At 40.9% G+C, this 13,674-nt stretch overlaps 1 protein-coding gene across 3 annotated transcripts in view; it reads left to right on the top strand.

The window, feature by feature from the left end:
- The window catches only part of usp24 (ubiquitin specific peptidase 24), a 169,995-nt gene that overhangs the window by 134,401 nt on the left and 21,920 nt on the right, over positions 1-13,674 (top strand). For 2 of the 3 annotated variants that reach the window (XM_080195353.1, XM_080195352.1), the window contains exons 52-57: positions 414-509; positions 4,670-4,773; positions 6,824-6,937; positions 10,913-11,009; positions 12,737-12,853; positions 13,434-13,523. In XM_080195353.1, coding sequence (XP_080051479.1) covers positions 414-509; positions 4,670-4,773; positions 6,824-6,937; positions 10,913-11,009; positions 12,737-12,853; positions 13,434-13,523 — 618 coding nt within the window. Of the gene's footprint in view, positions 1-413; positions 533-4,669; positions 4,774-6,823; positions 6,938-10,912; positions 11,010-12,736; positions 12,854-13,433; positions 13,524-13,674 lie in introns of those variants that run through there. The other variant, XM_080195355.1, reaches the window with a different exon arrangement.

Here is a 13,674-nt window from a genome sequence, read left to right as displayed (position 1 = left end):
CCTCCCAAATAGGAAATACTAGCTTCTTTCTAAACTTGGATTCCAAAAAGAAATTCATGCATCAATATTGCATTCTTTGAACATTTTATCCTTTGAGTGTGCACCAGAGGAAGTTATGGACCAGACTATTAAAAGTTAGGATATTTAACAATACATTGTGCTTTTAGTTTCCACATGGCCAGTTTCTTATCATGGGAGGAAGTTGAGGGGAAGGAATTTCCCTGAATGGTAAATCTGGAAAATAATACACCCTTTAATGTATTTGTGTTTACTAATTGTGGCTTACAGCAAGGGCTATTTAATGTAATAATAAAACCAGTGTTTATTAGCTTATTGATAACACAAGCTATAAGTTAATCCTGTTAATAGAAACAGCTACACCCACTTATTCCGTGTTCTTTTGTCTCTAACAGATGGTACGAGATGAAAACCTGAAATTCATGAAAAACAGAGATGTTTTCAACAGTGACTACTTTAATTTCATGCTTTCCTTGATTTCACTCAACGCAGTGAGTGTCTTTTCTGTGGTCAGGTACTGTTTGATGGTTTGTCTGGTTAGTTGTGGTATCCAAATTGAATAATATCCTTTTTACCTAACCACGATCGTTCCAATTTCTTCCCATTATGGTTACATATACTCAATGCAAAAAGTTGGCTTTCATGAGCAAGCCCATGTTGTTACAAATCTGAGTCATGTGCTTGAAGTATTTGTGTTGATGTGTTATGGGAAGCATTTATACCCTTGATTCCATTGGAAATAGAAATGCAGGTCAGCTGGATCACCCAAATAAGAAACAGCACATCGTTTGTCAAGTTTATTGCAATAAGTCAAGAGTTTACAGTGGCAAAAAGGCCTGTTGAACCAACTGAGCAACAAGCCATGATTTGCTCCGAGCAGAGTAACATTTGTCATTAGTTAGACTTGCTCTTGAGCATTAAGGTGTCTATTTTTTTCTGTGGCAAAGAAACAACAAGATTTAACTTTCTGTGGTGAGTTTAATTTGTATCTGCCAGGCAAACACACCAACTTATGCCATTCAGTGCATTTCAAAAGTGAAGCTGATGGTGAGATACTGTTTTGAGAAACTGATGGCAGAGCAGTGCTGCTTTTGGCTGTCTGAGTTTAACCCCACACCTGCTCTTCGCCTGATTATTGCTGTAACATTTACACATTGATGATGACATGAGTAGTCCCATCGTTATGTGAACAACAAATTGGATTGTACAATCTTTAATTCTCCTCACACTTCAAAAATTAGTAAAACAAGTGTGCCAAATTGATGGTCTCTTTTGGCATGTACTGAACTTACTTTTAACAAATCAAAAAATAGCTCTATGTGCCAATTTGGGTTGACATTGTCAGCCACTCCGGTAAGCAGCTCTTCCAACTCTCAAGAACATAAGAAATAGGAGCAGGAGTAGGCCATCTAGCCCTTTGAGCCTGCCCCGCCATTCAACAAGATCATGGCTGATCTGAAGTGGATCAGTTCCACTTTCCTGCTTTCTCCCCATAAACTCTTAAATCCCTTGTCTGTCAGAAACCGATCTACCCATGACTTAAATATATTCAGCGACGTAGCCTCCACCACTTCAATGGGCAGAGAATTCCAGAGACTCGCCACCCTTTGAGTGAAGAAGTTCCTTCTCAACTCCGATCTAAACTGCCCCCCTCCCCTTAATTTGAGGCTGTGCCCTTTAGTTCTGCTATCCTTTCTGAGCGGGAAGAATCTCTGTACCTCTACCGTATCTATCCCCTTCATTATCTTATATGTCTCTATAAGATACCCCCTCAGCCTTCTAAACTCCAACGAGTACAGGCCCAGTCTATTCAATCTCTCCTCATAGGCTAACCCCCTCATCTCCGGTATCAGCCTAGTGAACCTTCTCTGCACTCCCTCCAAGGCCAACATATCCTTCCGCAAATGCAGCAACCAAAACTGCACACAGTACTCCAGTTGCAGCCCCACCAGTACCCTGTACAGTTGCAGCAACACCTACCCGCTTTTATATTCTATCCCCCTCGCTATAAAGGCCAACATTCCATTCACCTTCTTGATCACTTGCAGACTGGGTTTTTGCGATTTGTGCACAAGAACCTCCAGGTCCCTCTGCACCGTAGCATGCTGCAGCTTTTCGCCTTTTAAATAATAATCCCTCCTACTATTATTTCTACCAAAGTGGATAACCTCACATTTGCTAACATTATACTCCATCTGCCAGGTCCTCACTCACTCTCAGCCTATCCAGATCTCTCTGCAGACTTTCCGCACCTTCCACGCAATTTGCTTTTCCACTCATCTTCGTGTCATCAGCAAATTTCGTCACCCTACACTCAGCCCCCTCCTCCAGATCGTCTATGTAAATGGTAAACAGTTGAGGCCCCAGCACCAATCCCTGCGGCACTCCACTAGTCATCAACTGCCAACCAGAATAGTACCCATTGATTCCAACTCTCTGCTTCCTATTAGACAACCAATCTCTACCCATGCTAACACCTTACCCCCAACTCCGTGCACCCTAATCTTTTGCAGCAACCTTTTGTGAGGCACCTTATCAAATGCCTTTTGGAAATCTAAAAACACCACATCCACCAGTTCCCCTCTATCTACCGCACTAGTCACATCCTCATAGAAATCCAATAAACTTGTTAAACACGACTTCCCCTTAACGAATCTGTGCTGCGTCTGCTTGATCAAACCGTTCTTTTCTAGGTGCCCTGCTATTTATTTTTTGATGATGGAAACCAACATCTTTATAACCCAATATCTAGGTAAGCACTAGACAGCAGTAGATTACTCCATATGCTTCACTTCTAGCCGTAGTGACCACCACTTCCAAGTAAACTGAAGATCCAACAAAAGCTTATCATGTAAATCCTGTTGCCTGTGAGCCTTCTGCCCAAAAAGCTGTCAATCAAAACCAGAACACAAATGCAAAGGTGGCAAGCTTGCTGAGGCTATAGCAAAGGCCAATTGTTTGGCAGACATTTTTGTTTTTGGCAGGTATGATGAGCTGTTGGTCTCAGCAAATGCTGGTCATGTCATATTTGACTTGTAATGTAAGAATGCCTTGAATCCCATCTATTATTGGCATCGTTACTAACAATGGCAGTCCACATTACAGCACGAGTTGAGAAAAAGACACGGTTTAAAAAGATACCTGAATGATGTCTTTTGATCTTCTCCTGTTTGAGCAATCTGTTCAGTTAATTTTTACATGGAAGTTGAACCTCATTTAAAGAACGAGGAAGACCATAACAAAAGATTGCACTTTATTTCCTTCATCAAATTTCAATTTAATGAACACCTGGAAAAGGCTAAGAATCTTGAAGCACTTTAATAATGTAACAACAGATGGCTTCAGTAAAATTCTCTCACGGTCATGTGCGAGTTAGTAAATAAAAGACTTGCATTTATATTGCATTTTTCACCACCATTGGATGTCTCAAAGCGTTCTACAACCAATGGTCACAGTTGTAATGTAGGAAGTGCAGCAGCCAATTTACACAGAGCAAGCTCCCACTGACAGTATCGTGATGATGACCAGATAACTGTTTTTGATATGTTGATTGAGGGATAAATATTATGGGAATAACTCCTCTGCTGTTCTTTGAAATGGGATCTTTTACATCCACCCACAAGAGCAGACAGGCATATGTTTAAAATCTCATCCAAAAGATGGATTTTAACCCTGTACAGAAGCATCAGCCTTAATTTTTGTGCTCAACTCCTAGAATAGGATTTGAACCCAAAATCTTCTAACTCCAAGGCAAGAGTGCGACCAACTATAAGGGCATCATGCAGAGATTGATTCAGGGATCAAAATCTGAGCCATTTTAGTTTGATTATAGCACATTGTTTTTAAATGATAAGTTTCTGGGTTCAAGATCCCAGAGCTGATGCTTCAGTCAGTTCTTGTAGTAGCACAGCAAAGTTTATGCTGCTGTCTTTTGAATGAACAGTTAAATCAAGGGTCTGTCTATCGGTCAAGTGGACATAAAAGTGCTAGTGGAAGTACTGGAACAAGAGCAAAGTGTTCTCATTCTGGCCTGTACCATCCAAAAGGTAGACCACTTTGTTTCTTGAGCCAGATTATCCTACGTGTCAGGACTGTTCTGTGCAATTAATTGCTGCATTTACAAACATAATTATTTTTGAAATGCAGTGAATATAAATTGGTTATGAAGCATGTGGGTGGGGGTGGAATCTGAGAACACGGTCAGAGTTTTATCAGTCTAAGTTTCTTAAGCTCCCCTATTTCACCTCTTCATTAGTTTCACATTTTGCTTGTATACAAAGCGCTACAACATATTAGACTCCTTGCAGAAAAAAAACTCCTGTTTCCTTATAACAAAATATCTCAATTAATCAAAGTATGCACATGGTTTCTGATGGCATTATGGCATGTCTGGGCACATGTCATTAATCAAGATTGGCAATGAATAGGGAATAAACTATAACACAAGCAATCCACTCAAGGGAATCCATCTTTACTTGTTACAACAGATATTTGCAAATTGTCAAAAGCTGAAAGAGAAGTGTGAGCATGGTACTTTCACCCCGTAACACATGTTCAAATTTAGCCCATATTCTAATTCCTAAAACTTCAGCTTTTTTTTATAGTTTAGCTTTTCCAGTGCTTCTCATTCTGATGCATTTGTTCCCCATAGACTAAACTGAAACACCCAATGTACCAAACAATGGCAAAGGTCAGCATGAAGCTAGCCATCCAGTTCCTCTTCCAGACCTATTTGCGAACCAAGAAAAAACTCAGGTATGGATCTCTTTTGACTTTAGTTTTTATTAATTGAATGGCATGGACAGAGTGGATAGTCAAATACTCTTTCCTAGGGTAGAAAAGTCCAGTATTAGGGGACATAGGTTTAAGGTGCATGGGGAAAAATTTAGAGGAGATGTGCGAGGCAAGTTTTTTTTTACATGGAGAGTGAAGAATGTCTAAAACACGCTGCCTGGGGAGGTGGTGGGAGCAGGTATGATAGCGGCATTTAAGGGGCATCAAGATGAATACATGGCTAGATAGGAATGGAAGGATACGGACACCGTAAGTGCATACAGTTTTAGTTTAGGCAAACACCCTGACCTGCGCAGGCTTGAAAGGCCTGTTCCTGTGCTGTACTGTTCTTTGTTCTAATCTAAATGTATGTCCTATTGGCCTGATTTTTCTCGTAGGGAAGAGCCTAAAAATTTATGCGTCATTGAGTACTTCACCTGCCCATATCCCTTGGAGAATCTCATAGATACTTCAAACCACATTTGAGAAGTATGTTTTGCAAGAGCAGAAGACGAGGAATTTCAGGCCATCAGCATACTTCAAGTCCTTAAATATATGTCTGGCCTCAGTTAGCATTCCACAAAGTCCTTTCCTAACTGAAAAGCCTGGATTTCTTTAATCTTTTCTAATACAAGAAATAGGTCCATAAGTAGATCATATGGCCCCTCTAACCTGATCTGTCATTCGTGATCCATTCATGGCTGATCTTCTGCTTCAATTCTCTTTTCCTCTCTTTCCCCATATCCTTCAATTCCCAAAAAAAATAAAAATCTGCCTAGATCAGCCTTAAATGTACTCAACAATGGAGCACCCATGACACTCTGGCATAGGCATTTCCTGAGATTAGCAACCCGCTGAGTGAAGAAATTTCTCATCTCAGTCCTAAATGATTAATCATTTTATCCATATTTCCAGCCAGTGAAACAACTTCAATGTCTACCCTGTCAAGCCTCTTCAGAATCTTGTATGTTTCAGAGAGATCACCTCTCATTCTTCACTTGAGAGAATAAGTCAAATTTACTCAGTCTGTCTTCATCAGCCAACCTTCTCACTCCGGGAACCTATCTATAGAATCCCTACAGAAGGAGGCCATTTGGCCAATCACTGACAGCAATCCCACCCAGGCCCCTAACCCAACATATTTACCCTGCTGATCTCCCTTACACTGAGGGGCAATTTAGCATGGCCAGTCTACCTAACCAGCACATCTTTGTGGGTGGAAACCAGAGCACCTGCAGGAAACACACGCAAACATGAGGAGAACATGCAAACTCCACGTAGTCAATCAAGGCCGGAATTGAACCTAGGTCCCTGGCACTGAGGCAGCAGTGCTAACCACTGTGCCACCCTTGTGTGTTGACAAAACCAGCACTTGTTGCCCACCCTTATTTGCCTTCAAGAAGATAGTGATGAGGCACAGACTTGAACTATTGCAGCCCATGTGTCATAGGTACTCCCAGTTATGTGAGGAAGAAGTTTCTTGGTTTTTGACCTCATGACTCTGCACAGATGTTGTCTGGCCTGCTGAGTACAGTGTTTTCTGTTTTATTTCTCGTCTTACGACCTGGTTGAGAGATTTATTCCAAATTATAGCCAATTTTTGATTTTAAAAATTCTTCCCAACAGCTTTATAAAATTTAACTTTCCCTCGTTTAACTTAGTGTCTTCCAAAGATTGAGAGTTTATCTGGAAGATATTAGATCATCTTAATAGTCTGGTCATTTGTAAATGTGACAAAAGTGACCCCTATCTCTCTCATTGCACATCAGTCATGTCACAACATTCTAATGAAGTTGCAACTTAAGTTTTGTGTTTCTGGTATGTCTCTAGAAGGTTAGAAATCTATTCCTAACAATAGATGCCTGAAGACTATAGAAGCACTTTGCATTTGGTTTTGCACGCTAGGAGTCCCCACACTTGACCTTTCATACATTGTACTAGCCTGATTTTGTGCTGTATTAATAGTTGAGTTTAATAGTAGTTGGTGTGTTTGAACCTTTCAATATGTGAGGATTTCTGATTTTTATTACAGGGTGGACACAGGAGAATGGATTACCCTCATTGAGAGGTTGCTTTCAAATAGCTGTGAGGCATGCCAGTGGCTGATTGAATTCCTGATTGGCTCTGAAGGAAGAGAACTAATCAAGTGAGTTTAAAAACAGGCTTAAAAATTTGATAAAATGCTCATTTCTTTCAGGTGAGTTTAAAGGATTTAAGGAAGACCACAGAATTTCTACATCTTGAAGTTGTAGTAAGTCAGCAACTGCATCTGTCTAAATTCTATAACTCCCATGTTAGCAATTCTGTTTGGCTCATCATGTTTTATATTTTTTGTTTAGAATTGCATGTTGCTCATACATGTGTTTGTGGTAGACGAGAGACTCAATATTACTTTAATATTTAAAAAGATAATATCTTTCTGCTTCGTCCAAAGATGTGCGGGTTAAGTAGAGTGGCCGTGCTGAATTGACCCTTATAGTCGGGGGCTCGTTAGGGGAACATAATGTAAGAAATAGGAGCAGGAGTAGGCCATCTAGCCCTTTGAACCTGCCCCGCCATTCAATAAGATCATGGCTGATCTGTCGTGGCTCAGTTCCACATTCCCGCCCTCTCCCCGTAACCCTTAATCCCCTCCCTTATCAAAAACCCATCAACCCGCGTCTTAAAAATATTTAGCGAGGTAGCCTCCACCGCTTCAACGGGCAGAGAATTCCAGAGATTCACCGCCCTTTGAGTGAAGAAGTTCCTCCTCAACTCCGTTCTAAACCGCCCCCCCTTCATCTTGAGGCTGTGCCCCCTAGTCCTACTGTCCTTTCTGAGCGGGAAGAGTCTTTCCACCTCTATCCTATCCATCCCATTCATCATCTTATACGTCTCAATGAGATCGCCCCTCATTCTTCTAAACTCCAACGAGTACAAGCCTAGTTTATTCAGCCTCTCCTCATAGCTCAACCCCCTCAACTCCGGTATCAGCCTAGTAAACCTCCTCTGCACTCCCTCCAAGGCCAAAATATCCTTGCGTAAGTACGGCGCCCAAAACTGCACACAGTACTCCAGCTGCGGCCTCACCAATGCCCTATACAGCCATAGCAAGACCTCCCTACTTTTATATTCAATCCCCCTCGCGATGAAGGCCAGCATCCCATTCGCCTTCCTGACCACCTGCTGCACCTGCAAGCTGGGTTTTTGCGACTCATGCACAAGGACCCCGAGGTCCCTCTGCACCGTCGCTTGCTGCAGTTTTTCTCCATGTAAGTAATAATCCTTCCTACCATTATTCCTACCAAAGTGGACCACCTCGCACTTGCCAACATTAAATTCCATTTGCCATTTCCTGGCCCATTCGCCCAGCCTATCTAGATCCTTCTGTAGACTCTCCACACCCTCCGCACAATTTGCCGTTCCACCAATCTTGGTGTCATCAGCAAATTTCGACGCCCTACACTCGGTTCCCTCCTCCAGATCATCTATATAAATGGTAAATAGCTGAGGCCCCAGCACCGACCCCTGGGGCACTCCACTAGTCACCATCCGCCAATCCGAATAGCACCCATTGACCCCCACTCTCTGCCTCCTATTTGACAACCAATCCTCTATCCACGCTAACACCCTACCCCCAACTCCATGTCCCCTGACCTTCTGCAATAACCTCTTGTGAGGTACCTTGCCAAACGCCTTCTGAAAATCAAGAAAGACCACATCCACCGGCTCTCCTCTATCCACCGACCTAGACACATCCTCATAGAATTCCAGTAAATTTGTCAGACACGACTTCCCTTTAACGAAACCGTACTGCGTCTGCTCTATCAAGCAGTTCTATCAAGAAATGCATGGTGTTATGAGGATCGGGCCTGGGTGAGATAATGGTCGGTGCAGACTCGATGGACCAAATAGTCTCCTTCTGCACTGCAGGATTCTATGACTAGTACTCAGGATGTGAGAACAATTTGGGAGAACGTGCTGCAAGCAGAACTAGAGCCCCAGTATCAGTGATTGTTGACTAATAGTAACTTGAAACCTAGTCAGGATCAGTAACACTTTCAGGAACTTGCTCTAGTGTTACCAGCAGAGCCGTTACTTAAAAGTTCTTTTGACACTTTTACTAATATTTAAAGATCCCTGAATGAAATTTGCTCTTTAAATGTGAAATATTTTTGTTTTCAATTTTGTTCTGTTGAATGTGATGCACTAATTAATCTTCAGATATATCAGTGTAAATTCATTATTTCTGAAATCAGTAAATGTGCTGAAGATTATTCAGGTGCATGTTTTAGCAATGTCTGGGGTTATGGTTGCATTACTCTACACTGACTCATTGCAGTAATGTTGTGAGGAAACTTTGTCAGAACACACCTGTACAGAGAAAACGCCTGATCATTTTGCCCTCCAATTGATGCCTGTATTCTACTTTGTGCATTTGAATGTGAACATGCAGTTAAGTCTTTATCACTGGAGGCGGTCCTTGAGAGTGTTGATCTTTGTGATTGGCTTGTTGGCTCACATGGTAATTGTGAGCTGACATCAGCCCATCTCTGCTCGAATAGTTTAAAGTGCAATCTTTCAAAAGTGGGTGGAGATGGGATGTGTGCTTATGCAAGCAAGCTAAGACATGTTATCAGATTAAACATGCGAGAGTGATTTAGCTTGGTTTATTTGATGCTTTCAGCCTTTAGTTTCTTCCTGGCTTTGGGCCATACTGCTGCATTTTTAATTTCTCTGCGATTAGGAATCATCGGCATACCTCAAATCTTAGCTCAGAGCACTAAGTCCTGTTAGAATCAGCAAAAGCTTTAGATTAAATATGTAAGTCAAAGAGGTTTACAACATGGAAACAGGCTCTTTGGCCCAACTTGTCTATGCTGCCCTTTTTTTAAAACCCCCTAAGCTAATCCCAATTGCTTACATTTGGCCCAGATTCTTCTATACCCATTGTACCCTTCTGGACATTTTTGAATCTCTCCCCTCTCATCTTAAACATATGCCTTCTAGTTTTAGACTCCCCTACCATTGGGAAACGATATTGACTATTTAGCTGATCTATGCCCCTCATTATTTTATAGACCTCTATAAGATCACGCCTCAGCCTTGTATGCTCCAGAGAAAAAAGTCCCATTCTATCCAGCCTCTCCTTATAACTCAATCCATCAAGTCCCAATAACATCCTAATAAATCTTTTCTGCACTCTTTTTCTAATTTAATAATATCCTTTCTATAATAGGGTGACCAGAATTGCTCACAGTATTCCAAGTGTGGCCTTACCAATGTCTTGTACAACTTCAACAAGACATTCCAACTCCTGTAAACGGGGATGCAATCAAACATGCAATTCCCTAAATCTTAATGGTGCATGCTAATATGACCTTAAAGACAAATCCTAGCGTTTCTGACATCTTGGGAACAACATGGCCAAACGGAAAGTAAATCTCCTTTTATTCTGTACTGGCAAAGTGCCTTAAATAGAAGTTGAACAACCTTAACCTTTCCAAGTTTAATTAAGAACCATGATCACAACATGCTACCAGCTTTACTGTTGAAGGTAACACTGTCTGGATCACACTGTAGGATGCATTAACTCATGTGAACCTCCTTCTAGTGTTGGCTTCCTTCTGTCATCCAGGCATTCAAATATATTTTAAGTTCCTTCATGGCCTTCCAATTTATAAACTCCTTATTGTGCGCTTAACTAAATTTGCATGAAGCAGCTGAAAGTGAAAGGGGAAACAGTGTGCGAGGGGGGAGGACACTGAATAAAATGTTGTGGCGGGGGGGGGGGTGGTGGTGTTGGAATAGACAGTGGGTAGATAATAGAGAAGAAGGGAGAGGTGACAGCAGGGAATGTTTACTCATGACCACCCTGTTCCTGATGCAACCTTCACGTTGTGATCTCCTGCCCCTGCCCACAATGCATATATACCTACTTGATAAGTCCTGGTTCAAACTTGCAATGCAGCTGATATATCACCAACCATTCTCCTGGTTCAACTTGCCCTGTTTTGTCCGCTCTCCTATTGCTACTCATACTTTGGTTGAAGGTTGTACAGTTTGAGGGGGAAATAGGGAGGGAAGCATAGGAAATGACGTAACAAAATCCACTTTCTTTTTCTCTGCATGTGGACACCAGGATTTTTCTTCTGGAGTGTTCTGTCCGGGAGGTTAGAGTAACTGTTGCTACCATTCTAGAGAAGGCCCTCGAGAGTGCCTTGCTTTATCAAGAAAAGGTTAGTAACTTTCATATGGAGAATGTCTGCTTTTAATTTTTAAAAGCATTGTTACAGTACATATATTTGTTATGTAGAGCTGTGAACAGTTTGTTTTGCACATCATGGTCATAGGGTTGCAAATTAGCCCAATGTTTGCAGGATGCTTACTTAAGCCTCTTTTACTGACTAACTTATTAAAAGTTCAGGCAAGGAATAGATGAATTATTAAAATTATTAATGATGGAACATAATAAAAGTATGCATCTTTAATTTTGTTGCCTCATTTGTTTTTACCGCAGCTATTTTTTAAAAACCATCTGAAGAAAAGCATTGTAAGTTGTAGTGAATTGGCTTTATTAAATATCTGTGATTTTAAAAAAAAAATGCAAAAAACCTTCCTTTTTAAAAGCTTGCATCAGGTTATTCACAGGTTGGGGATGTTTGGGGTTAGGGTAACGTTCCTTCTACTTAATACCTTTGTCTAAAGTGCCTGTAAAGTGCAGCCTAGAAGTGAAGCCTACTACATCACGGAACATGCAGAGATGTTTCATCGGCTCCACAGTGTGCTGTGCTTGAGGATGCAGAGTTTCCTGGGCACTGCTTCCACCAGCTAGTGCTCTGCTCTTTTACACATCACTACTCCCTCCCTACTCCAACTTTCTTCAGTGGCTGGGAAGTGGGTGTTAAGTGACTGAGACGGTGGGGGATCAACAGAGGATGACGGTAGTCAGGGAGAGGGGAGCTTCGGGGAGAAAGCGAGACTGAAAAATAGTGATCGTAAAATTGAGGGGAAGCTGTTAGTCATGAAGATTAGGATTGGGGCTCCTAATGATGGGCACAGTGCAGGAAGAAAGGAGAATGCACATTGGAGTCCAATATCATACTCCGAGATGAGTGGAAGCATGTCAGGATGGAGAGGCTACTAAAGGAATAATTAAAATCTGAGAACTGTGTTGTTAAATAGAGATTGATAGTTTTCACCAAATGAGGGACAATAGATACTTAAGGTACTCACTGTTCAATGATATCTATGAGCCCTGTATTTGCAAACTGCAATCTGTGGAGTTGTGACGTGCTTGAAGACCAAGTACAGACATCAGATGTCCACAGTAGTGTTGTCAAATAAGAGAACTACTCCTCCTCAGAACAGGATGTAAAAAAACCCCCACGATTTTCCAGTGTCCTGCAGTGGACTCTTTACAGCAGTTTAAACAGCTGTTCTTGCAGATTGCATGGCCCCCATTTTTATGCATTTTGGAAGAGTTTTAAAACAGGTACAAAACCCAATTCTGCATATTTAAATCGATCCATGGTTGATGTCAAACATCCATTAGGTATACCCTGATACAGTGAGGATTAATAAGATATGACAGTTTTGTCATTGCTGCAGATAAGTTACAACTTCTTCTGCCTACACATGTTAGACATTGCTCCCACTTTACACTCTAAAAATGGCTGAATCCAAGCTTTATTTCTACCCCAGTATGTCCAGGTAACTTACTGGATGAGCCCACATTGAGTGCTACGATATCAGAAACAGGACCACCATGTCAATTCAGTTTGATACTCCTGCATTGAATTTTCAATAAGAAGACAAGAATATTACTGTACAGTATAATGCAAATCAGTGACAAAATTTCCAGTTCTATTCCAAGCAATGCATTTGCTCAATTTCAGCAATACAATGTATATTTTAATGGTTAAATTGTACTGAAAGTTCTTAGAAAGATTGTTTATTTCTTCAGCTCAAAGGATTGGACCAGTTACTGGATGTGCTACTTGCCTTGCTTGACAAGGACGTAGCAGAGAATTGTAAAAATTGCTCCCAGTACTTCATCCTCTTCAACAACTTTGTACAGAAGGTAAAGTATATATCTAGTCTATTTTAACTGTGCTACCAAAAGGAACTATCAACTCTCCAAATATTAAGCTTTCAATTATAGGGGAGCTTGTATGTCCACTAATGCAAAAGGAGCCAGGCTAGAATTATCTGAAAGTATTGTTTTCAAGCTAGCTGATGCTCACTCCACCAGTTGAGGATCAATTGTGATTTTTACAATAAGAACTCTGCAAACAAAATGTGTGTGAGCTTTGAAGCAACTTAGAGTACAACTTCAAATTTTTTATTATAATAAATTACATTTTATTTCATAACTTGCTGAGCATCTGTTGCAGCATTTCAGCTAGGAATTGGTGCCTCATTACTTTAAGTTTTTGACTTTGGTGTTTTAACAACTTTGGGACTTTGACTAATTTAAGACAAAAGAGCTTTTATTTGATTTTTTCTTTCTTTCCTCCTCTCCAAAAATACTACATGTCAAATATCGTGTAGCTTGATTTCAGGAGATATTCTTCCGTATTTTCATTGTGAAATGATTAAGTGGATTGAACTTTTTTGTGATATTTTTCTGCTCTCTTCTCGATCGCTTTCTTGTCATTCAGGGTTTCAAGGCCTGCCAGCTACTATTCAAGCACTCTGCATTCAAACGTATGCTTTGTTTCCTGTTAGGTCCGTCAAGGCAGAACAACCAAGTAAGTATGATGCCCTTTTAGAGACTTTATTATGGAATGCTGTATATTACAAATTGGTGTCCCTAAAGTTAGCCAGTGAAGTAAACACTGTTGTAATTTCAACCTGGTCAGATAATGAAACGTCCAATTTTTTTACTTGGAGGTGCCTTTC

The sequence above is a fragment of the Carcharhinus amblyrhynchos genome, chromosome 9, assembly GCF_965287045.1.
Source record: "Carcharhinus amblyrhynchos chromosome 9, sCarAmb.v2.hapA, whole genome shotgun sequence".
NCBI classification, from domain to species: Eukaryota; Metazoa; Chordata; class Chondrichthyes; order Carcharhiniformes; family Carcharhinidae; genus Carcharhinus; species Carcharhinus amblyrhynchos.
The sequence above is the reverse complement of the archived record's forward strand: the minus strand, read 5'-3'. Positions and strand labels throughout refer to the sequence as shown.